This window comes from Solanum lycopersicum, chromosome 11 (assembly GCF_036512215.1).
Source record: "Solanum lycopersicum chromosome 11, SLM_r2.1".
NCBI lineage: Eukaryota > Viridiplantae > Streptophyta > Magnoliopsida > Solanales > Solanaceae > Solanum > Solanum lycopersicum.
Window position 1 is genome coordinate 7,234,860 of NC_090810.1, and position 16,490 is coordinate 7,251,349.

The 16,490-nt window shown below is 34.1% G+C and overlaps 1 protein-coding gene across 1 annotated transcript; it reads right to left on the minus strand.

The window, feature by feature from the left end:
- Window positions 1-92: 92 nt before the first annotated feature.
- On the minus strand, window positions 93-10,360 carry LOC101257133 (histone acetyltransferase of the MYST family 1). The gene is made up of 9 exons (XM_004250304.5): window positions 10,013-10,360; window positions 8,722-8,810; window positions 8,202-8,261; window positions 4,667-4,876; window positions 3,421-3,489; window positions 3,137-3,298; window positions 1,544-1,637; window positions 710-852; window positions 93-526 (listed from the first exon to the last, which is right to left on the minus strand). The coding sequence occupies exons 1-9, from the start codon at window positions 10,323-10,325 to the stop codon at window positions 323-325; spliced, it is 1,344 nt and encodes a 447-aa protein (XP_004250352.1). The 5' UTR covers window positions 10,326-10,360; the 3' UTR covers window positions 93-322.
- Between the last annotated feature and the right edge of the window lie 6,130 nt (window positions 10,361-16,490).

A 16,490-nucleotide genomic window follows, 5' to 3' on the forward strand; every position in this document is an offset into this window, starting at 1 on the left:
CAAATAAATGGCGAGTGAGGATAAATAAAGGCCTCTAATCGCCTGCCCAATCAAAATGAAAAGCAACAAGCAGAACTGAAAGAGATTGCCTCTTCAAGAACAAGTCATTGCACGCTAGCCCCTACTATGGGGTTTCAAAGTTCATAATCTGTATTCTGATTTGAACAGAACTACTACCGTCATAGTTGTACATGCCTTTATAAAGTAAGATCAGATTCTCTAAATCTAACATCTTGGACCTACATCTACTGCTAAAGATCAGTGTGCATCCCAAGCAGCTATTTTCTTTATATACAAAGAACATCAAATAATACATACATACTTAGTTTTGCTCCTTGTACGGAGTCCATATCAATTTGCTGACATCAACTTCCAGGCCACCCCGCCCAGCAGCTTTGAGATGACGATCTAAGACTTTCGGGTCTGCGCAGATGACATGCTGCCCCTTTCGATATTGGATCAACTCTAAACCCTGAAGGGTGGACAAAATATCTTCTGCCTTGATGGCTGTCATGTCACTTAGTTCCTACCAGAAGCAAAACAGAAAAGTCAAGTCCATTATAGATTCATATCCATCATTAGGTGACAGACCAAGGCAGGTTTAAATGTAACCAACCTTCTAGTCCTAATTAAAACATAAATGGAAGTCCAAAAAAAGACGAACATAAATGAATAACAGAAGACGGAGAACAAAATTTTATACACAAACCTTGATAGATATATTGCCCTTGTGCTTTTTCAATATATCCAGAAGCACACGCGTCCAGTAACCCCTATAGCTCAACATTCCCAAGTCGGAAAGTGGCCTTTCTGGAGTGCCCACTTTACCTTCTTTCTTTGAAAGTTCATATGCTGCAACAGGTTTATATTAAAATTTAAATAGCTCATTTATTTGGAGTAAAGACACAAGGGTAAAAGTAATGATAAGTCATTTCATCTTGTATCACAACAGTCCGAATAAAAAGAAGTTTCTTAAGATGATAATTGCAAGTTCAGTTAATAATTTGTGCATCACATATAGTCCCTGGCTCTCATAACACACAATACATCCATATCCTATTTAATAGATAAGTCAACAGGAGAAAATGATGATATATCTCCTCTAATCAAAAGCATGAAGAAATTAACAATTGAAATAGACAGTCCAGAAAATCACCACCTTCTGTACAACACTTTTTTGCTTGAAAGAGCAAAACAAGAAATAAAGGTCAATTACAAAATTTTGTTTTTAAGCTTTGAGATACTCCAAAAGAAAGGGTAGTGCAGAGGGTATACAATGTATGTGTATATAACTTTCAAAAAGAACAAATTAATAATGTGTATAGAGACACAAATACGCCTCTTTTTTAACTGATTGATAAATCCGTAATGGAAGGGGGTCCCCTAAAGGATGCAACTCATACAAGTGAATGTTTCCCTAACCTCATTTTGAAAATTATTAACATAACTTGCACTTGCTGAAACAGGTGAAAACGTGTTATGAGGTTCATGAGCTTTTGATAGTCATTATTGTTTTGATAAAGTGTGAAGTTCATGAGCTTACAGAATGCAATTAGGAATTTCCCATATCCTTTCCTCTGATAAGGTGGAAGCGTTAAAATGCAGGCTAAGTTATAGGACTCTTCTGAATGCTTTTCCTGCACATAATAAAGAAAGTAATCATTAACATAGCTCTGTGGGGAAACCAATATCATATGAGGTTCCTGGGTTAAATATCAAACTAATTTCTGCTCCACGCAGCAAAGTTTTCTCCCCTTGAAAATAAGGATAAAATAACGACGAAAAACTGACTGAGCATACAAGACCACTGCCATAGGATGTCTAAATTTTGGCTAGAAGACGGGTCTGTAAGCAAATATCTCACTTACTAAAGCTTACTGTGTTAGGCAGATTTTGGAAAAACAAATATAAAATAATAAAAGTTGATAGATAATCTTTTGTGTTTGGGGAGTTGTTTCCAACAGGCACTGAAGAACCTCCATTGGGTGAAGGATATGGAAGGAAACTTCAATCAGAACATGCAAAGTCATATTTGGACTGGATTTTAGGTAGCCAAACATTCGAAAAATGACATAATAAGCTTCAAAACCCAGCCAGACATGAAACCAAAGTTGGCAAACACCAATAAACATTCCAAATTCAAAGCTTGTACTGTGATTTAGTTTGATTCAACCTCTATTCTTAAATGTCCTAGAGTTCTTGAATATTTATCCATCTATGAATTCTCTCTTTTCAATCCGATAACACTATTTCACACAGCAGCATCTTCTTTTTTTGATAAGTGTGGGGTACTGACCAGCTTGGACGCACCTCGAGTAATTCCTCGGATACCTGCCACCTCCCACCAACATTAGGTACCAAATAACTCTCCCAACAACAACATCAGGTCCCAGGTAACACTATCCACCAATGCTAGGACAAATAGGAAGAAACTTTTGCACTGCAACTTAAAAGCAATACCTTCTTCAGGACAAAAGCAATACAAGCCAACTACTATTTGTTCTCTCCTTTTTAACTATTTTGGATGGTCCTAGAAATTAAGAAATAGATAAAATCTCAAGAAATATGACAATGTCCTTTTTAAGCAATAAAAATATATTATTTCATGGGCCATTTACAGCAAATCTGAAGTTAAAGTTGGAAATGAGGTCAAAGATTGAACACACTTCAATAGTATATTTTGCTTCACCTACACATCAAAATGCAACTTCTCTGAACGTTCAAATATAAAATTGACTGCATAGGTAACATTGGTCATTAAATGCTCAGGCAAGAAGCTCACAAGTGCTTCTCAAATGCTGTCAGATCACAAGTTAGAAACTTGCCCTTGCTACTATCCTAGTAAGAAACTTAGCCTCTGTATGAAATGGCAACAAGTGTAACTTTTTTATTTGTTTTTTAATGAATAAGTCTAAGTAGTTTTCTATAGTTGCACAATGATGTGAAAGTCTACGGTTCAACAACAGCGGATTAATCTCCCTAAGTTGAAGACAACTGAAGGTAAAACTACTCTCACTGCTACATACATGATGACTATGCAGTTCATCGTCCCTGACTATGCAACATAGTAGAAAACGAAAGAAACCTGTAATCCTCTTAACAAAAATACCTATACAACCTTGCAGCTAAAATTTACCTTTGAAAAGTAACCAACCATATGACAACCTCGGTCGTCACATTCACAAAGCACGTAAAAGAGGAACAGGTCAACATCATAATAAAGAGTCTTGTGATCAAGAAACAATTTGGCCAAGTAGCATAGATTTTGCCCATAAACCTTGTTCTTTTTTCCATCAACCTGAAGCAAATGTGCAACAAACATTATAAAACACCTATAAAAACATATTCATGAAGTTCTCCTATAAATGTGTGAAGGACAAAGTAAAGAAACAAAACTAGTGCTAGAATCAAGGAACTCACCTCAAACATTGACAATGTACCACTTCTGTAGATCTCATCACCTGGGGGATGCTTAAGATCGCATTTTCTCTACATAAAAGAAAAAAGAGTATGAATGTATCAGAAGCAGAAAGACATGGATATTTGATATCTATTCCCTTTGTGAAGCAATTTCATTGTCCTACTTTTGAACTTGTCCCAGAACTGAGTCTACTTCTCTTAAAGGGAAACCTTTTCCCTGTGTTCTTCAATATTCTTCCAACAACTTCATTCTCAAAAAGGTGCATGAGTATCTTCTTTTACTCTTCGAAACGTTTAATGAATTTCAAAAAACTAGCTTTGACTTCATGTTTGACTCATACCGCTCAACAAGAATAAAAACCATTTATTTCTTCTTTTTTCTAGATAGGTAACAGACTAAGAGCAAAACCCAAATCTTACTCTTAACTTAATAATCATTGTCAAACTAAACGGGACAGGTAAACTACGACAGAGAGTAAAATAGAGAATAGCACTTCCAGGAAAGACTTTTGTGTGCTTAAATAGGTGTAAGGCCCCCCAAAATAGAGAAGGATACTGTACAAAGCACAATAGCATGCTTCAGGTGAAAAGGATAAATTATACCAAAAGGAAAAACAGAAGTTCCCACCTTTACTACATGGAACATCGTGTAGCATAATGGGGTAGCGGAAGTAGATTCGTTTGATCAGAATTTTACAAAACAAAGGTTAACAAGTGGGGGAATTGTTTAAAAACTGGCCTCCTCAACCATTGCAGTGTTCAACTCTGATGGAGACAAGATGTAACCAATCATGAAAATGTTATTGCACAGCTGATACAATGGACTAGTTACCAGGACAAGTGATAAGATGGGGAAATGATGGTTACAACCTTGAATGTCTACAGAACCAAGAAAACACTACCAAGGGACACTATAGTACTTTTTTTGATCCAGTTGTATAGCGGTAGGTTAGCAACCCAAGATGAGAATCAAACAAATACGAGGAATCTCCCCAAAGAAATTAAGGATATGTGCCACTAACTTGAGGAAATTAAATGAGATGACATTCTAGATCATCCAAAAGATCTTAGCATCTTAAGCAGTAAGCACACAAGTTACTATATTGCTCACATACTGAAACCCCCCAATTAAAAATATAGTGTCGTATACACACCAGCTTTACAATATGTGATCTTAACGTGCACCTAAGTTCTCCCTCTTTCTACAACAAGAAGAAAGGCAAGAAAAATCAGGGAAATAGCTCACCATGTGCCTCTGAAGCTGTTCTTTGCGCTTCATGAAATTGAGACAAAACTCACAAAAGAACAGTTTCGAACAGTCATTGTATTCTGGAGGAAATGGGGAGAAGTACCACGTTTCAATCTCATATCTTCCAAGTTCTATTGTAGCAATGTTCTTAACTTTTGTGAATTCTTCATGCTCTCGCAAACTAGCAGCATCAAGCTCCTCATGGCCCTGCAAATGAAACAAAGCATATTTTGCAAAATCCATAGATCACCCCAAACAAAGAGAAAAATATTTTGACGTCTAATAATAGAGAAGAAAAATTAAAACAAACTAGAAAATCTATAGGAGGTATTAAGTAGCAAATATAAAAAACAGATGGCTAAAAAGGCCAAGCGATGTTTCCTGCTGTTAGGAGATCACTAAACTACTACGTCCATTCCATCAAAAGGTACAGTAGGCTGACACTACCTTTTCCACTTATTTACAGGTCACATTTCTTTTTCCAAACTATGTTAAACACGTGTACAAAATACTACGGCAATAAAGAACATGAAAAAATCAATAGTAACTCCAATAAAGCAAAGGAAAGAGACAAGTAGCCAAGGTGGTGTTTCATCAGTTCTTCCTCTGAAATCAATTTCTCTAAGATTAACAATGGCTTAGCTCATATTAAGCAAGAGAACTCAGTCAAAAGTAGTCAAAAAACAAAGGATGCGGAAAAGTGCCAAAAGTTCGTTGGGATTTAAGCATAAAAAGAAAAAGTATGGGCTTGTGCAAGAAAAGTGCTAATGGAAAAAAAATTGAAAAATAAATCGCAGTGCAAGATAATATACCTACAAACAATAATTATTAGGACGACAGAATATATAGTTCAAAAACAATTACAAATTTCTGGTTTGGATTAAGAGATGAAATTTAATATTTACTTTGAAAATAAGGGGGAAAATTCCAAAATATTTCTTTGGAAATGGAAGCTACTTTTCTTGTGAAGTTTTTGTAATCCCTAATCACTAGAAATTTTTGTGACAATTTTTCTTAGCAATTAGTGTATCTTTATCAACTATATTTGCTATCTAATTGCTCTTAATGACAGAGGTGATGGGTGAAGAGGTGCATGCCTTGACACTGTATAGTTTAGCAACTAATGCAGATGTTACAGTTCTTTGTTTTGGATTATGGAGCACTGCAAGATGAAATCAGATGTTATCTATTGCGTTGGTTCAGTAAGAAAAAATCAGCAAATTTCTTGAGTTAAAGCACTCAAAAGCTAGAGCAATTTTCTGCTTAGATTTCATGGGATAAACTTGGAGTTTAAATACAACACTTGTAAGATACTACCCCTAGAAACTAGGACATGAATACCTAACATTGTTGGAATAAGAAATTGCGAAGTACTTACTACATAGAAATAATTACTAATAGGATGAAAAACTGCAAATAACTACTACAAAGAAATAACTAATGCAAATAACTACTACGGTAAAACCGTTGGGAGACCAAAGAGTGATAACATTAGTCCCCTCCTTCAAATCACGCTTGTCCTCAAGCGATAAGTGTGGAAAGTAATAATACTTCCTACTTTTTCAGCAAATTCTTCCTCATCGTCTATAGAGTCAATCTAGAATAATTTATTGCATTGATGACCTCAGGTAAATGGTTTAACACAATTGAAACAAATTCCCTTAAATAGTCTCTCCTCCATTTCAGATCTAGTGAGTTTCTTCACGGATCGGTCATGTTGTTGAGATGAGAAATGAGTTGTCTTTGGCCTGCAAGCATCTAACAATTGCGAACAAATGAGTTATTCCTTGCGTTCATAAAGTCCGGGATAAACTAATCGCGAAGCCAAATCTGGATAATTATGCACTCAACCTCAATTGTTATATAATCAGTAAGACAACTGATATAAAGTTCAATCATTTGTGATAGTGTGTGTACCACCCGTGAAATTAATTGCTCAAACTTCGCCGAGTTATCTTCCAAGACCCAATCTGGCATAACTAAGTCAATTCTCCCAATTTTTTACTTTTGATTGGTGGCCCAATACAAAGGTTACAATGACGTTTGAATTTATCCCACGACGGTTAAGGCATAGCTAATGCTAGTTGAAGAAACCCAAAGTTGTGCATTGCCCTCCAGGTGAAAAGAAGCAAGTCCAACAATCTCTCCTTCTAGAGTTTGTCGGTGTTAAATGAAAAAGAAGCAACTCTAACATTTCTTCTTCTAGAGTTTGTCGGTGTTGAAAGAAGTGTTCACAATTCAACCATCCCAAAGGGCTATGTTGCACGGACTCTTCAAAAATATTGACAAGTGTGTGCCGGATACTCTAGAAATAGTGCATGTTAGGAGAATCTAGCACGGGTGCGGCAACATTTTCGGAGAGTTCAATCAAGTTCGAGCAACACAGCCAAAAGGGTTCTTTTGGCCATTAAATTGTGGGAAATCCGACTTAGTATTTCAAGGAACAACAAAACTAACTCCTGCTTTTGATCCAGACCCTCCTGCCAGTCTAGTTCTACCCTTCCAAACATGCTTCCAGCTGGTAAGTTTAATTGAATCAAAATCGACCTTCGAATTTGCTTAATCCTTTATGAGTGCATCAAAGCAAAGCAACCTGTCTGGCTAAATTGGTTGCACATTTTTCTTGAAACAAATTTACCAATTGTGCTAGTTGATGTTAAATTTGGTCCCCCGTAGCTCCCGACTTTGGTACCACATTGATACTTCCCTGTTATGAATCTAGTTATGGGACGCCAAACGATGAAACCAAATGTTTTCTCCTTACAACCTATGGTATTGGTTTGTTAAGAGAGACATGCCATCTTTTGGGTTAAAAGTACTCAAAAACTATTTTGTGCTTAGATTACATAGGATAAACATAAAAGTTGAAATAAAATACTTAAAAGATAAATACCCCTAGCAACTAGGACATGACTCCCTAACATTTCTGGAATGAGAAACTGCAAACTACTACTCAAATGAGAAACTACAATTAACTACTACAACGAATAACTACTAAAAATTACTACTATTGTAAACCATTGGGAGACTAAGGAGCGATAACACCATATGAAGCACACAACCTATGCTTCACCTAGCTTTGGGGCTCAAGCGTATCTTTAACAATATTAAATCAGTCACAAAATCACCCAAAAGGAAAGGGAGGAAACCACAACATTCTAATGATTTAAGAAATTCAAACATTTACTAAAGCGACTATCATGGCAAAAGAACTCCATTACTATCTAGTTTTAGTGTCTTGGTTTAAAATTTATCCCACTGCACCTAACGTAAAATCAAAAGTATTTCTCTAATCAAACCTTTCAAGAAAATCTGGTATATCATAAAGTAGTTTTATTATAAGAAACTAGAACTAGAAATGCTTGTAAATCAATTACAGGAATTTGACAAGAAAAGGAAGGAAGATGGCAATATAAGATTGTAAACAATGAAAGCATCAAAGAGAAAAATAACATCCACGGTTAGGAATTAGAATATGGTTAACAATATAACCCTCCAAAGTCCAAAATGATATAAAGAATACAAAACGTACCTCGACATGAGTCTCGTCAATTTTCCGTTTCTGGTGGCGAGTCATTTTTAAACTTGTCACCTGAAAACTTCAGTTGTGAGACCTTGAAGCATCAGACAGAACGACTGAATAGTTTATTAAAAATGAAGGGAAAAGTAATTATAAAAGTAACAATGAAACACCAATGCATAAACACAACAATGAAAAGCAAATACAGCACGTGTTATAGGTGGAATTTGAATCTCCTATCTACATGTTGTACTCTTAGACCTCACCCACTTAGACATCCACTTGGGACACAAAAGAACATATTTAAAAAGCATGAAATAAGCATGCCTATGATCTAAGCAACTAAGCATGGCTATTGGGCACGTAGCATGCAGCGGAGTGATGTAGCTCTCAACCTATTCCTAAATTTCCCACCCAAAAGGAGACGGATATAAATTTCCTTTCAGATCTGCACCCTATAGCAGAGGTGTGACAAATCTCATATCAGCCTACATAAAGAAAATTACAAGCAAATAACTTAACCAAGTATTACCTTGTCCTCGACCTTCTCATCCACAACGGTCTCTACTGAGTTAAGATCAAGTTGTTCAAGTTTAACCCACTCATCAAGTCTCCGGTTGACTGTCCAACATAAGAAAACAATATAAGGCTTAAAAGATGCAAATCTTATTGCATTGAAAAATCAGCAAATAGCAAAATACCCTTAGTTAGACATTCTTTGTTATTAGTACAGGCCACAGAATTGAAACTGTGCACAGACATAATTCAGGCTTGCTAACATGGAGAAAGGAAGTCCAGGAAGTTAGCTCACAATGTTTTTGTGCTTTTGTTAAGCAAGAAAACATAGAAAGGCTTTATCCAAAATAAGTACAAGAGGAAGTGCAAAAGTTCGGGAGGAATGCAGTGTCTTTTCACTGTAAACTTTTCTTCCCTTTCAAATGAATTCATACAAGAACATGAAATTCCTTTCCTCAATCCATTACAGTTTTATCAAGAAATACATGTTTTAGCAACTCTGTTGACATCTAAAAGATGCTTGAAGGCTCAACCAATAGCATATCATGAAAACCAAAAAAACATTAATCACTATAGCAATTTAAGTCAGACGAAAAAGAATACATACATACCTCAGCTGCTCAAAATTAATACAGAGTAGCTAGAGAATTACTCACATTATGACTAATAAAGAGTTCCTACAGTGAATCAGACATTTAATAAGAATGTCTAGTATATAAAGCCCCAACTAATTGTGGTACTAATTTGAAACAAACAAATGAGAACACTCTTTCAGTCCTAAAATTAACAATGGCTTAGTTTAAGGGTCAAACCATTTAAAACATACAGGCCATTTTAGAAATTGACTCATCCATATTCCATCCTTATACTTGCATGATGAAAAATTGTTTCTTATTACTCTTTTGGTGTTCCTTTTAAAATTGAGGGCAGCGGAAGGGAAAATGGGGAGGTGATTACAAGCTGGGAAATCGAACTCTCACCAACACCACAAAAGTTCAAGTAGCTAAAGTAGCTAACCCGTTGAGCTATTAGGATTTTTCCATAATAAGAAATTGTACTAACAACCACAACTCTAAAAATTCAATTTTTTAAAAAAAGTGAAAATTTCAGTGTCAAATGAACTACTGTTGGCTGTAAATGCATAAATCAAAATTATTAACAAAAACTCCAAACCCTAGCTGCTCCAAATCAACTCAAATGAACACTTTCCCTAACATTACGCTGTAATTAAACAGCTCCAAACCCTAGCCACTCCAAATTGAAGAAAGTAAGACAATGAAAAACCCAGCTTCATAAAAATCACTCACATTCAGTGTAATGAACATAGTATTCGTAGTCATTAACACCGCCGCATGGAAATTTCCGGCGTTCAATGACCTTAACAGGATGGTACTTGCCGTCTCTCCAGCGGCACATTACTCGAGTACCCACCTCGAGGGGTAGGACACCACTACCTCTCCTCTTCCTCAAGGATTCGTTCTCTGCCGAAGCTCCGGTGGAGTCCACGGCCGGCGTCTGGACGGAATCTTCACCGGCGTGCAGCCCATTGGTGGTGCCATTAGGGGTTGGGATTGGGTCCGACCCGCTTTCTGCCCTCGTTGACGTGTCTATCGATCCCATCCCTTATTTTGCTTCCTTTGAAACCAATTTTCCCACAAAATGTTCTTTATATATATTGTGCACGTGAGCAGCACGAAACATTAGAAATTTTGAGCCAAAAAAAATATATGTTTCGAATAATCTTAAATGGTATGCATTAATGTCAAATGGACATGTTAGGGTGTGCATCTGTCGATTCGATTCATTTTTATGTATTATCGATTTAATTTTTTATTTTTAAATATGATAATTCAATAATAAATCAATAAGATATTTTTTATCGGTTCTCAATTTCTGATCATTATGGGTTTGATTTTCAATTTACCCAATAAAAGAATTCGTAAAATATTATATGGCTTCTCACTTCTCTAAATGCTTTGATATAGTGAAACAAGAAATAAAATGAAAAATTACTTCGATAAGAGAAAATATAGTTCAAAATCTATAATTACATGTCATGACCGACAAAACATAAAATAAAATTTCTTATGTTAATCAAATTAGAGACCTCTATAAACTTTCAAAACTAAAATCTACAATTATAAACTAAAATTAAAATCAAATAGTCCAACAAAACAAACCAAAATCAAATAAGTACAATTGCAAACCTAATGTGAAGTGGATTGAAAACTAATAATTTGATATAGTTATAATGTCTTGTTATATATTAATATATAATATAGAAAGGGTAAAATTATAAATTAATATCGTCTTATTGAGTTATCGATTTACCCAATAACCAAATAGTAAAAATCGATGTCGAACCAATAACCCAATAACTTTTTTTATAAACACATTAAGTACGCGTTTGGCCACGATATGGTATCGTGAGATGGAATCAGCGTTTGGACAAGCAATTTCACGTCAATTCCATATCATAACATGTGATTCAATATTCTCTAAAAAGCATGATATGGAAGTACATGGTGATTCCATATCGCGATTTGAGATATTTTAATACAAAAATTGATCCACTAGTTTATATATTGTTAAAACAACCCAACATTCATATCTACTAACCATTTATTTCATATGTAAATAAAATTTATAATCACATCATTACTTTTTAAAATTTATTATTCTCACCGACATAAAATTTATTATTCTCACTAACATATAGTCAGTTTAACTCACACCAATTAATTGTTAAAGTGATGAAATATTTATGGTCTATAAACATGAAGATATAGTTGCGGATGATATTGACCAACAAATGGCTTAAAGTAACAATGTTGGTTTGTCTTCTCAGTCACATGCTCGAGAAATGCAAGTTCAACTCGAGAAAATTGTTCATACTGTGTAGGAAGATTATATCAAAAACTAATACATTACAATTTATGTTCAAATTTTTTTATTAAATTAAAGCTAGATGAAACAATTACTTAAGTGGAGAACAAATACCTCTGTAATAACTTATTATGCGATTTTGTAATTTTTTATTTGATAAGATTGAATAAACAATTGAGGCTATTTTAATTATTCTACAACTTATGGAATTTTTATGTTTATAAGAAAATATACAACATAAAATTTCCAAATCACATGTCCAAACAAAACTTCAATTTCAATTTATGATTTCATATCATGATACCATATGACATGACCAAACGGACCCTTATCGGCCAAACGGGCCCAATAACAATAACTCAATAACATTTGTTTCGATTTGATTTATTGGTCGGTTCGATTTTTTTACACCCCTAAGTAAGGTTGAATTGAAATTGAATATATTAAAATAGATTCAAATAGAAATCGAATTTAGTCTTAACACGCGTAAGTTAACTTTAGGCTCAAATGAGTTGGGCTAAAAATGGTTGGGTCTTGACCCGCCTGATCTCAATATTTTTAACATATTATTATTTGAGTTTTACAACAGCTATTTCAATTTCAATTTTAACACAAGAACTTTTTTATATAAAAAAAAAAGTTACAAAATGATAGATAAATGTTATAAGAGGTAAAAAAAGATGATAATGTTTCATTATATCAATACTAATAAAGAGTTCTAAAACTGATTGAAATTGGAGATTAAGAGCATGTTTGGCATTGCTGCTGGAAGCCCAGAAACACTTGTTTTGAGAAAAGAAAAATCTTTGAAAAATTAGGTGTTTGCCTAACCTCTAAAAATGCTCTCAAATGAAAGCGAAATCAATTTTTTTTTGTCGAAAATAAGTTAAAAGTTTCTGCTTAAAAAAAATAGAAGCAGAAAATCATTTTTTAAAGACTAAAATATCCCTATGTATACCTATAAATCTCTTATTTATTAATTAAATATTTCATGGATAAGTTTCAGTCATTAATATTATTTTTATTTTAATATATTTTATTTTATATTTATTTTGCGCTGTATTTTTATTATACGGACTATTTTTTAAAATTAGAAAAAAAGAATAATAATAATATTTTTGCAAGATTAGAAAAAAAATTAAAGATTTAAACCCTCCAGAATGATATTAATTGAAATTTGAATATGAACATTTTAATTTAATAAAAGTAAATTTTTAATATAATTTTTGTAATAGATATTTAAGCTAGTTTCTCTATATAAAACAATCTTAATGATAAAAGTACATTAATAATTGCCTTTTGTCGTAATATGATTCTCAAAAATATTTTTTTTAAAATATTAGCTTAACACAACTTGCTTTTAAAAAAACAATTCTCAAATAAATTTAGTCAAACACAAGTTGCTTATTTTCAAAATCACTTTTCTAAAAAAAACAATTTTCAAAACGTGCTTCTGAAAATAAGCAACTGTTAGTAACAATGTTGAACCGACTCTAAATTGGCTATTGAAGATTCTCTTAAAATGACTTAAGACTTGAATGGATTGAGATTGAAACCCGATTGAAATTATTTTGAGCCTCAACACATAAAATTATGGGCTAATTGAGCGGGTTACATGTATTTGGACTCATTTTAACACCCTTAGGTTAACATCTATATCCTTTGTTATACTTTATACATGTATAATATCCGTGTCGTTAATTTTTTTATTGTGTATACCATTTAGCCATACAAAGAGGAATGTGGCATCATCCTAGGGATTTATCCTATTTTAATTTGTTTACCCAAAATTAAAATAATTCATCAAATTTTCAATTTAATAAAATCCAATTAAGACCAATTCAAAAATCAGATCCTAATGATGCAATTAGACTATGAAAGATGTGTGTCTTTTATTTTAAAAAATGTTTTCTCCATAAGCAATGAACTTCTTTGTTATTGTAACTTATTTGCAGTTAATTATTGTTGCAGCTTGTTTGTCCAAATAACTTTAATCAGGTTTTCATTGAATTTTTTGATGGATAATTGGGTGGATTATTCAATTTTGAGTAAATAGATTTAAATCGAATAAATACCTAGGATAACGTCATGTCCCTCTGCTTGGCAAAAGGATATAAGCAATCCAAAAAAAATTATGGCAAAGGCATGTACATATATATATTATAATGAAGGGTATATACATACTATTTAAGATAGTTCAGGAATATAGCTATTTTTTCAATTTTAAATTACCCAGACTTTGATCTATGTACTTTTAGATGAGTCGAGTTCATAATTAATCTCAAAATGGATTGTTTTCTTATTTTGTTCCCGTTAAGAATTTTTTTATAAAATGACTTTCATAAGAGATGGTTTTGATTTTCTGCACTATTTGATAAATTTTATTCATACGACAAATATTTAAACTTTTACTCATAAGGCGGATGCTCATTAACCTGAGATTGTCTTATAGACATAAGTTAAAACTTAGGTACGTTGCCCATTAGACACATGCTTCAATTTTTATTGTAAGCCATAAGTTATATAATACCCCATAAGTTAGACTTAGTGCAATAGTATAACTAATTGTCCGTGAGACATAAGTTATTTTTTAAGCCCTTTGTCACGACCCAAATCTGGGCCGCGACTGGCACCCACACTTACCCTCCTATGTGAGCGAACCAACCAATCTAACCTTAACATTTCAATGTAATAACAACAAAAGTAATGCGGAAGACTTAAACTCATTAATAAAAATCAATAATCAACTTCTATAACTCAAAAACTTATCATTATCCCCAGGATCTGGAAGTCATCACCACAAGAACATCTACAATCAAATGACTATACTAAGAGTATTCTAAAAGGTAAAAATACATAAGAAGCTAGTCCGTGCCGGAGGTTCAAGGCATCAAGACGTGACGGAGGAGATCCAGTCCAAGCTAGAAGTGTTAGCTCATCCTGAAGATCCGGTGTGACGAAGACTGGCTTGAATTACTGTTGAGTCGAAGATGACGGCACGTTTGCTGCATTCCACAATTAAACAAGAAGAAAACAATAAAAGTAGGGGTCAGTACAAACACGGGTACTGAGTAGATATCATCGGCCAACTCAAAATAGGGAACAGTATATATCAAGTATTATCATAAATCAACTATAAAACTGAACATGTAACAACAAGAAGTACTATAATCATCAATAAGTACCATCAAATTCACACATGAGGACTCAAGCCCCAATACCATACTCATTTGGGAATCATGTTCGTTAGATTGAGTATATTAACATCTTTCAAGATTCATTATCTTTCCTCCTCTTGTGTCGGTTCGTGACACTCCGATCCCCTAATTCTATGTGTCGAAACGTGACACTCCGATCCCCTACATGTGTCGGAACGTGACACTCCGATCCCCTACATGTGTCGGAACGTGACACTCCGATCCCCTACATGTGTCGGAACGTGACACTCCGATCCACTAAATCTATGTGTCGGAACGTGACACTTCGATCCACTAAATCTATGTGTCGGAACGTGACACTCCGATCCACTAATATTATTCTGTAAATCATCAAGCCTTCTCTATACCAAGGCATCCTCAATCCCATTACTTTAATTCATCAAGCCTTCTTCTATACCAAGACATCATCATTAATAATGTATATTAAAGTTTCTTTTCAAGATTTGGGATTCAATATTTTTGATCATGCTTATCTTATCACAATCACATAATCATATTCATGCAAACATACAATTAAGCATATAGTAGGGTTTACAATGCTACCAATACATATCATTCTCTATTAAGAGTTTACTATGAAAGCATGAAAACCATAACCTACCTCCACCGAAGATTAGAAATCAAGCAAGCAAGTTCCCAAAGCTTTGTTCTTCTTCTCGTTTCTCCTCTTTCCCGTTCGTTTCTCCCTCTCTTTCTGTTCTTTTCTTCTTTTTCTTATTCAACCCTCTTTCTTTTACCCTAATTAGTATATAATTAAGAATAAAAGGTGGCAATAATACCCCGCTAATTAACTTAGGGTTACCTCTTTTAACCCTCAAGAATTTGAGTTATTAATATAAACCCACGAAGTCTATAATTAAGGAAAGAATAGTCCAAAAACGTCCCTTAAAACTTCACCAGAAATCCGACTCTGCCTGGGATTTGCGCAACCTGTGACGGGCCGTCGTGCCTGCGACGGTCCGTCCTGCAGGTCGTCGCAGAGTTCAGAGACCCAAATTTCCACCATTGGTCTGTGACGGTCCGTCACACCTGTGACGGTCCGTCCTGCCATTCCGTCACAAAGTTCAGAGAGTTGATTTTCAGTACCCAATTTCAGATTTTCTAAGTATTTTGGGACGAGACCCCCTCGACGGTCCGTCGTGCCCATGACGTTCCGTCGTGGGGTCCGTCGCTTCTGCCAATTTTTTCAGAATTGAAGTCTGTTGCTCAAAACGACTAAACGGGTCGTTACATAAGCTATGTTTTTTCTTAAAGCAAAAGTTATAGAGTACCTTATAAGTTAGACTTGTTGAATTAGTATAAATTGTTGTTCCATTATATAAGTTAGTTTTCATAAAAGCGTTAAGATCTCATTTGTTTGCATTCAAGGGAATCTGTATTTTAAACATAAGATCATTAAGTATGTTTGGTCTTTTAACTACAAAAATCTCTTAATGGATTTAAAAGGCCTAAATGAAGCAGATCTATAACAGAGTCCTTCATATCTGCGACCGATTCTTATTCTCATTCAAATCCTTTTAAAGACACACTTATTTTTGGAATAAAAATTCAAGTCTCTCATATTCACCAACTTTATTAATTATCCAAATTATTTTTATTATACTTTTTATTTTTGTTCTTGCAGCATGTTTACCAAGATTTGATAAAATTTATTGTAAATTTTTTATTTTGACTAAAGTGC